This window comes from Gavialis gangeticus, unplaced genomic scaffold, assembly GCF_001723915.1.
Source record: "Gavialis gangeticus isolate Ggan-Ray unplaced genomic scaffold, GavGan_comp1, whole genome shotgun sequence".
Lineage (NCBI taxonomy): Eukaryota > Metazoa > Chordata > Crocodylia > Gavialidae > Gavialis > Gavialis gangeticus.
The window spans coordinates 31,797,741-31,806,472 of record NW_017729008.1 but is presented as its reverse complement, the minus strand read 5'-3'; the positions used below and the strand labels follow the sequence as shown (position 1 = coordinate 31,806,472).

General features: G+C 47.1%; 1 protein-coding gene across 1 annotated transcript in view; it reads left to right on the top strand.

Annotated features, from left to right (window-relative positions):
- CAMK1D (calcium/calmodulin dependent protein kinase ID) overlaps positions 1-8,732 on the top strand; it is a 394,722-nt gene that overhangs the window by 374,358 nt on the left and 11,632 nt on the right. Inside the window, exon 9 of the mRNA XM_019509558.1 lies at positions 8,377-8,464. Coding sequence (XP_019365103.1) covers positions 8,377-8,464 — 88 coding nt within the window. The remainder of the gene's footprint in view (positions 1-8,376; positions 8,465-8,732) is intronic.

Sequence of the window (8,732 nt, the reverse complement as noted above, 5' to 3'; positions counted from 1 at the left end):
GGGACTGTGGGGGTTTTGCCTTCCTCTGTAGCAGTTGACGTGAACTTTACCTGGAATCTCTTGAGAGGACATTGCCGACGTTTCACAGAAGCGGGACGTTGGCTGCCGTGGTTCCCCTGCTTTACCTGTGACAGGTTACGGTGTTAGGTCGGCTTGTGTCAGGGCGGATGATACTCCTATGTAGAGTTTAGATTATGGTTTGTATGAACTGGTTTGTTTAGGGATGACCTGTGGAGGTCCCTTGCAGCCCTACTTCTCTGTGATTCTATGATTTACCTATGCAAGAGACCGCTACCTGGCAATAAGAAAGACTGAGTTATTCTGATACTGTTTCCACAGAGCAATAAGTCACTTCAAAGTGTACCTGTAATTTTTAACCATCACTTTTCTCTAAGACATCCCAAGGAATTAGGAAAATTAAAGGCCTCAGCTTTCAAAATACTAAGATTTGAGTCTGTGTAGGCAGCTGAACAGTCTCACTGAGTTTGGTGAAAATACTGCCAGGCTTAAGGATTTGTACAGGATTGGGGCAAAAGGAATGAAAACTCTTCATTCCAGTGTCCCATTTTTTTCCTGCTCTGTATCTGCTTCTCATATGCCTACATTTATGCAATGTTTTTCTATTTATAATCAAATGGCTTTGGCAGGGAGACTGCATGTTAAACTTAAAGTTGGCAGAAAAGGAGGCTAATAATTGCCATGAAGTATTGCAGCAGAAACAGCTCAATATGTAAGCCCTGTTGGTAGAGGTGATTACACCCCAAACTGCATAATCTGCCCATTTACACAGATTTCTCCAGATTAATCTACAGGTGATTTATGCTGTCTCTTGTGAGGGCTATTTATTTTACAGCCTACCTTTCACATAGGCTTTCACTGTTTATGATGTGCAGCAAGGGTATAATGTGCGGTTTAGTCATTCCGCTGTGACTGTTCCAGCGTGATATGGAAAATGAGGGTAACAAAAGAAGGAGGGGGTGTAATTTGCTTTCAGTTTGATACATTTTAAAGTTTCCTATGCTCGTATTAATGACAGCAATTACATTTATTAAATATATTGTCGCAGCAGCATTCTGGTCCTACCCTAAGCCACATAGCTCAGACTGTAGCCATTAAAAGCAAGAGGGAGAAACCCCAGGGCCTGATTTTTTCCTGCTGCAGGATACACAAAACTCCTATCGAAGTCAGTGCCGTCATACGAAGTCATCTCAACTCAGACTCCCTCAGATGGTTCAGAGAGGAGGGCAGCAGATCACCTACATGTTTTTTAAAGAGAGAGGCTGACGCTGTTAGGTTAGGTGGCTAGCCTGGGGCCAACACACTTGCAACATAATGTCAGGCATGTCCATCCATCTCTCCGTATTTTTAATATACCTGTGAAAATATCCCATGTTCTGGAAGCGGCTGTGTATAACTTGGGGTGGGAGCCGGGGGGCAGGTGGGTCACTGCATGAATCCGACAGTAACTGAATAACCGATCTGGGTGAAGCAGAACTGGTCCGACTGTTGCAGCCCCGTGGGGGCCTGGGAAACGTGGGAGCCGAGGGAAGCCGAGCGCAGGGAATGGCAGTAGCGAGGGCCGTTCCAGGAGGCTGGGCTTTTGGCTGGGTCCGTACCTGTGGTGGAGACCTCTGAACCTATAACTTTTAACTGGAGTGGATTTGATTCATTTTTTATTTTCCAGGAGGGTCTGGGTTTTAACTTTTTTTAATATTGTAAATTCTTTGTAAGAGAAGAAAAAAGGAATTTCTTCCCCTCTATGCAGCTTTGGTGATGCCACAGCTGGAGTACTGCATCCAGTTTTGGGCGCCGCACTGCAAGAGGGACGTGGATAAAACTTTGAGAGGGTCCAGTGGAGGGCCACTCGTATGGTTAGGGGTCTGCAGGAAAGGTCCTACAAGGAGAGATCGAGGGACCTGGATCTCTTCAGCCTCCATAAGAGAAGGCTGAGAGGGCATCTGTTGGCTGTCTACAAATTCGTTTGGGTGGGGAGGGGGGCGCAAGGAATAGGAGATGCTTTGTTTACCGGGGCGCCCCTTGGAGTTAATAGAAACAACAGCCACAGACTGATGGAGAGCAGATTCAGATTAGACATCAGGATGAACTTCTTTATGGTAAGGGTTACCAGAATCTGCAATGGGCTTCCAGGGGAGGTGGTGCTCGCCCCCACCCTGGACGTTTTTAAGAGGAGACTGAACAAACACCTGGCTGGGGTCATCGGACCCCAGCGCTCTTTCCTGCCCAGGGCAGGGGGTCGGACTCAATGATCTTCCAAGGTCCCTTCCAACCCTAGAAATCTATGAAAGAACCAGATCCAGATTGGCTTCATAGGTGCTTCCATTTATGTTTCTGTATGCCGAAAAATTAGAAGATTTGCCCCAGAGGGGTGATACAAATGGAAGAGCCGGGCCTCTAGGGATCCCTATAGTGTCAAAGGAGAGAGTGAGGTGGTTCCAGAGAGAGATCCAGAGCCCCAGGCTCTCGTCAGGCAGGACCCTCGACCTAGCCAACAAGGGGCTCTGAACGCAGGGTCCAGCTGAACTCTAGCGTAGGCACCTGACTCCTGCAGTAGGAGCCTCTGTTCTCGGAGGATCCAGAGCACCCAGAGGGCAGGTGCTCAACCGACTGTGGTGGTGGTGCCCTTTTCCCCATTGCCTGCTTGTCTACTCACGCACCCAGGAACTGGGAGACTTGTATTCTAGGCCCCCGCTTGCAGGGATCCCAGTGCACACCTCCCGTAGCGAGACTCCTTCTTTCTTGCTCTGCTGTCCCCATTACTCCAGAACAACTGGGTGCCCAGAAGCCTTGCTTCAGCAGGAGGAGCAGAGGATGCCGCACTTTCTGTTCTGCCACGTAGTGTGGGGGCTTGACCCCCACCCCAGTGCCATGTCAGGCAGTAGCACTGCTCCCCCGCTATTAAATTTCCAAACCCTTGAGGAGCTGCGTGTCCTGTGGGCTAGATTGGAGGATGACCCTGATGCATAGGGCTGAGTGGAGGCAGCACAGACTGCCAGGTCCCAGTCTCAGTACACAGGGGCAGCACTGGATCCCAGGACCTAACCCTGGTGTGCAGGGGCAGCTGAGGCCCCGTGGGCCTAATCCTGGCAGAGCCAAAAGCTTGAGTACCACTGACCTAGTGGTTGTGACCATCTCCTGGGAGGTGAGAATACAGATTTAATTCATCTCAGGCTGAGGAGGGCCCAGAACCCACATTTCCCACTTCTGGGGACCACTGGACTGTTTACGTAGAGGGGGGTGTCATCACCGTTGGCTGTGTCTTTGTGCTTCGTGCTGAAGTCATCGCTGTTGGTATGAGGTAGGATCATAGGAAAATGGGGCTGGGAGGGACCTTGTGAGGTCATCTTGTTCAGCCCCATGCTCAAGGCAGGATCATCCCGGACTGAGCCATCCCAGCCAAGTGTCTGTCTAACCTACTCCTGAAAATTTCCAGGGATGGAGTTTCCCCAACTTCTCTCGGCAGCCTGTTCCAACACTTGACCACCAGCAGAGTCAGAACGTTCTTCCTAATCATCAACCCAAATTTCCTCTGCTGCTCTTTGAGGCCATTGCTCCTGGTCCCGTCCCCTACAGCCACAGAGAAAAATCAATCTCCGTCCTCTTTATAATCTCCCTTCAGGGATTTGAAGGCTGTCATCAAAGCCCTCCTCAGCCTTCTTTTCTTCAGATTAAGTAATCATTTTTAAGACTGATGTTGGGAGGTACTCAGAGATAGCACGTTTGTGGGAGGTCTGTACCAAAGTCAGATAAACCAGAGCAGGGAAGTATTCTGTATCCCGATTTTCCTTATTCCCATCCAGAAATTTGGGGGTCTGTTGGAGATCCACTGGACCTCTGGAAATTGTATTAGTGCCACTGAGTGTTTGTGGTGCACCAGGATGTACTACCCAGATAATAATTTCCCTCAAGCGAAGGAAAATTGTTTATAAAGAGCTCTGTTCTCAGACAATGTTGTTTGAAGTGTGAAAAGGCTCCCTGAAGGGAACTGGTGCTGTTTACAATATTCAATCAGTCTCTTATCTGGCTCATCCCTGCACTCTATTTATTCTGGAGCATTGCTGGTGCTGTATGTATGTGTGTATCTATAATATATACATAACCAGAACAGTTACGCTCCTTCAGCATTATCCATCACAGCTAACGCCATGTTTCCTGTCATCATACTGAGGAGTATTTCCAAGTACGAGTTGGCCAGCAGAAGGTTTGAATTGGCTGTCTTCAGTAAGTATGAGGGTTCTGAAAATAATACCAGATGAAAGGGTCTGACTGCTATTGCGGGCAGGGAAGACGCAGAGCCAAAGGAACATATGGTTTGCAGTATGTTAGTGAAGAATGATCCAAAAGGGAACGAATGTGTTTTGTCTTCGTTGCAAGTTCCTTTAAAGCTTGAGAACGCTAGAGCGAGAGAGATTATAGAAAGCAAACTGAGCCCAGGTAGGTGGGTAAAATAAATTGGTTTAGATAAAATAATAGTACATCTGCACTTCAGCGACAGTGCATCCCTGCTAAGCTGTTCCTCCCTATGCCCCACCTCCGCTCCCATTCACATCCTCCAAACCTGGAAATGCATCACTGAGTCCGCTCTGGGATATCCCTCCGGGGCTGCTGTTCCCGTCTCAGCCTGCCTGAGACCAACTGCTAAGAACAACTCCAGAGCAGCTGGGCCAGTTTATTTCCAGGTTTAGAGCATGCAGATGGGAGTGGGTCTGCAGGATGTTGGAGTGTGCTCAGGTATGTCCTGGGTATCACCACTGTGGTGTAGCCCTGCCATAAGACCTGATCATTAGATAAGATTCCTTTTGCAAGTTCAATGCCCCGTTCTGTTATCCATGCCTTGCGATGTGTAGTCCCATATAATATGTGTCAATGCAATTACTCACGGAAGAAGGGGCCATTCATTAAGAAGGCTGTCAGAGTCTGGCATGGGTGCACAGTCCTGCAAGACTGAGCACTCTCTGGACACACTAGGCTTGTCTATACATGTCCCTTTTAAGTGGGATTAGCCTAAAATTGCCATTTTTAAGGCTCATTAAGGGCACGTGTCCACATGTGCATGCCATTCATCCACCCCAAAATGGTGACTTTAGGCTAAGCCCACCTAAATTTAATACCCGCTTAAAGCAGGTACCAAATTTAAGCTGACATAACTAAGTCACGTTAGTCCACAAGTAGGTGCTTAATGGCATTAGCGTGGTATGCATCAGTGGATGCACACTGTGTTAATGTGCATTAGCATGGCCACACGTGGGCTAATGCAACTTAACTAATGCCAGCCTAAATTTAATGTGCATTAGCACATCTAAACGTAGATGCATGCCTAAATTGCCTTAATGCACCTTAAACAAAGGTGCATGAAGGTTAACGCACCTTAAAGGTGCATTAAGGTTAGGAACACATAACTACGTGTGTAGACAGGCCCATTGTGAGCTTAGCACCTTGGAGGATCAGGCCCTGAGCTCTTAAGGAAAATGTCAGACTTGCTGGAGCCTTGCCTGTTTCCACAAAACAAGCTTCTGCCTGCAGCCCTGTGAGTGGGCTCCTTACCTGACCCCATAGGAAGAGTTCACTCTTCCAGGCTCATGCAGTCCCCAACCTGCATGTCGACAGAGATTTCAGTTCATACCACTTAGAACGTGGACCCTTATCTACTCACAACTGGACTAAAGACAAGCGTGATGCCACAATCCATCCAAAAGCTGTCATGCTCTAAAATCTCTCAGTCACTGCAAATCAATAACCCAGCATCAGAAGCTTAAATCCAGAGTGTCAAACTCATCTAGCCACACAGCCCTCCCTCCTGGCCCCCCTGCTCTCACCTGCAGGGTCAATGGGGCACCACTGGGGACCAGAATATGGGGCTTTGTGGGCCAGTTCCAGCCTACGGACCATATTTGACGTCCTTAGCTTAAGCCAGTCAATTCCCACCCAGTTGCTTATGATGCTCAGCACACTGTAAGATCATGCTTTATTCCAGAATGGGTTTTATTTTTTAACCTAAGATTTTTTTGTTCCTGAACAGTGCAGTGCATGAGTAGTTGAGATCCTCCAAATGGAAGGTACTACGTAGGCATACAGTGGTGGTGGTATTGCAGTTATATCGTTCTAGTCTGAGTTAATTACTCAAAATGGTTGCATGTGCTCTTAAAAATATCTTAGAGCAGTGGTTCTCAACCTTTTTTAGACTCAAGGCCTCCCTCAAAAATGCCAGCTCTTAGCTTTCATTCATTTTTTGACTGTGGAAAAATAATAGAGCATTTCTTCTGTTGCAAAGGACTCAAAAAGACCACAGCAGGGCAGAGTGTTTTGGACTCTCTGGATTCCTATTTGACATCTCTGTGTTTATCTTGTGAACCATGCGTAAGTGTTTGCACACCTGGCAATGCTAATATTGTACCGCACCCTTTAAAGGGATCTCATGGTACCCAAAGGTGTTGTGGCCCCTTGGTTGAGAATTGCTGCCTTAGATTTTTCTATGGACCTCCTCATTATGGTGGCTGAGGACCTTACACTCTTAAATAATCTTCCCAGGAAGATAGGGCAGTGTTGGTAACCTGATTTTACAGAAAAGCACAGAAAAACAGAGGGCTAAATCCTATTTCACTTTTACACCCTCAAGTAGCACTTACCTAGCTGTGTAAATGCAGGTTTGGGCACCTGTGCGGTCTTTGGGTTCCCTCTGCACTTGCGTATAGTCACCTCGTGGTTCCCTTTTGAACATGCTCAGAAGGCTGCACACTACACTTCATCTATTTTGGGGCAGAACAGGACAGAATAAGATCACCTGGGCGCACAAATCATGTTGTGCCAATCCCAGAATTCAGTCAGAAAAACCATGACTGGAAGGAAACTTCCCTCCTTTTAGACCAATATATTCACCTTGCCTGGGCAGCTGTAGATCTGCTTTCTAGGTCCCTTTCACAGAGAGAAGGGGTTTGAACCTGCATCTCAGCACAGTGCACTAACCACCCAGCCAATGCCAACAGCCTTCTTCTTGAAGCTGATCCCCTGGGAGGCCAGGAGAGGAAGACACATGGGACCAGGAGCAGAAGAGCAAGCAGATGGAGAGGGGCTTGGCTTGGTGGGTATGACCCTGGTAGGGAAGGGGCCCTAGTGTCAGATCCTTCCCTCTGTTTATCCAATGTATATTAAATGGAAGGTGCAGGAAAGCCACCAGGGGATTTCACAACTTTGCCTTTCCCTGATTATCAGTTACTAGACTAAAAATGTGGTCTCTCATTCTTTGTTCATTGATTTGCTCCAGTTTGCACATTTGAGCTTTGTCACATAGCGCTCAGTGGTCCCAGCTGGTATCTTGTCAGCAAACTGTACCTTTTTCACAAGAGGCTTTCTTCTTGGGTGCACCATGTGCTTGAAATTTCTGGATGACTTTGCCGAGCAATTTGCAATCCCCTTTGGGCTCTCACTGGGGAAGTATTTTCTCCCTCTAATGTCTCCAGGTCTGTCAGATGCATCAGTGTGAAAGTTATCACCCTCTCCGGTTTCTCTGCAATGTCATTTGGCTTCCAAGAAACTTGGGGAGTGTTACAACTTGCTCCCTCACGTTTCTGCCACATTCCCTTGCTAGAAGAGAGGCCTTTGCTTCCTGACTGCGGTCACGTTACGTGGGTGAGGGGTGCAAAGAATGTGTCCCTGACGGATGGCATAAAAACCACTGGCGTCTACGGTTACTGCTAGAGCAGTCCTCCAATGCAATCACTTGGACTGCAGCAGGGTCGAATTTGTCCCTTTCTGCAAAAATGAATTATTGGCACGAGAGCTGGAACATTTTTTTTAAGACTGTGTTTTGTTGAGGTTGAGCTATCTTGTGCAGCCTGTAGTCAGAGAATCAATGTGTCTGCTTTGTTGTAAATGTACATTTGTTATGGCAAACAGCTATGTATGGTTCAGCGTGGCATGAAAATCTCCAAGACAAACATAATTCAGAAAGGTTGGAGTGTTTTGGAAACTGCTGCCCATCTTGAGGCTAAAGCTAGTCTCAACATGTTGATGTTAAAACTGAATCTGTAGAAGAAAAAGAAGTGGAGTGATTTCAGATAGAACAGTAAGGATGATAGAAAGCAGCCACACACCCACAGAGGTCAAGCTTGTTTGCAACTGTCAGACCAACAGACCTGGTCTGCGCTAGATTTTATTGCCCCAGATTTTCTTGCGTTGCTGCCAGCACTGACAACACTGGGAAATTTGAAGCAAAAAGCCTAATGCATATGAGACTGTCATTTCACTGCATAAACAATCATGCTTCACACACTGGTCCCCTCTGATGACTTTTATACAGTGAGAGGCATGAGAGACTATTTTAGAGCAAAGCATTTTTTTAATAGGATGTTTTTGTTTCAGGATTGCTGGTGACACCGCCCTCAGTAAAAATATCCATGAGTCAGTCAGTGCTCAGATCCGAAAGAACTTCGCAAAGAGCAAATGGAGAGTAAGTGACTTCTGCACGGGGGTTACACTGGAAAGCACGAACTAGAGGTGCACCGATATATCAGCTGCATATCGGATCCACACCAAGAAAAGAGAAGTTTACATTATTGGCTATCAGCTTTTTTTGGCCATTGTAGCCAGTAATGTTCTTCTATAAACATAATTAATTATGCCTTCTGACTGGGGCCCCTAGACACTTGGGTTCCCTCTCACCCATGAGGTCAGGGCCCCTGAATGCCTGAGTTCCTTCAGGAAATGGCAGGTTTCCC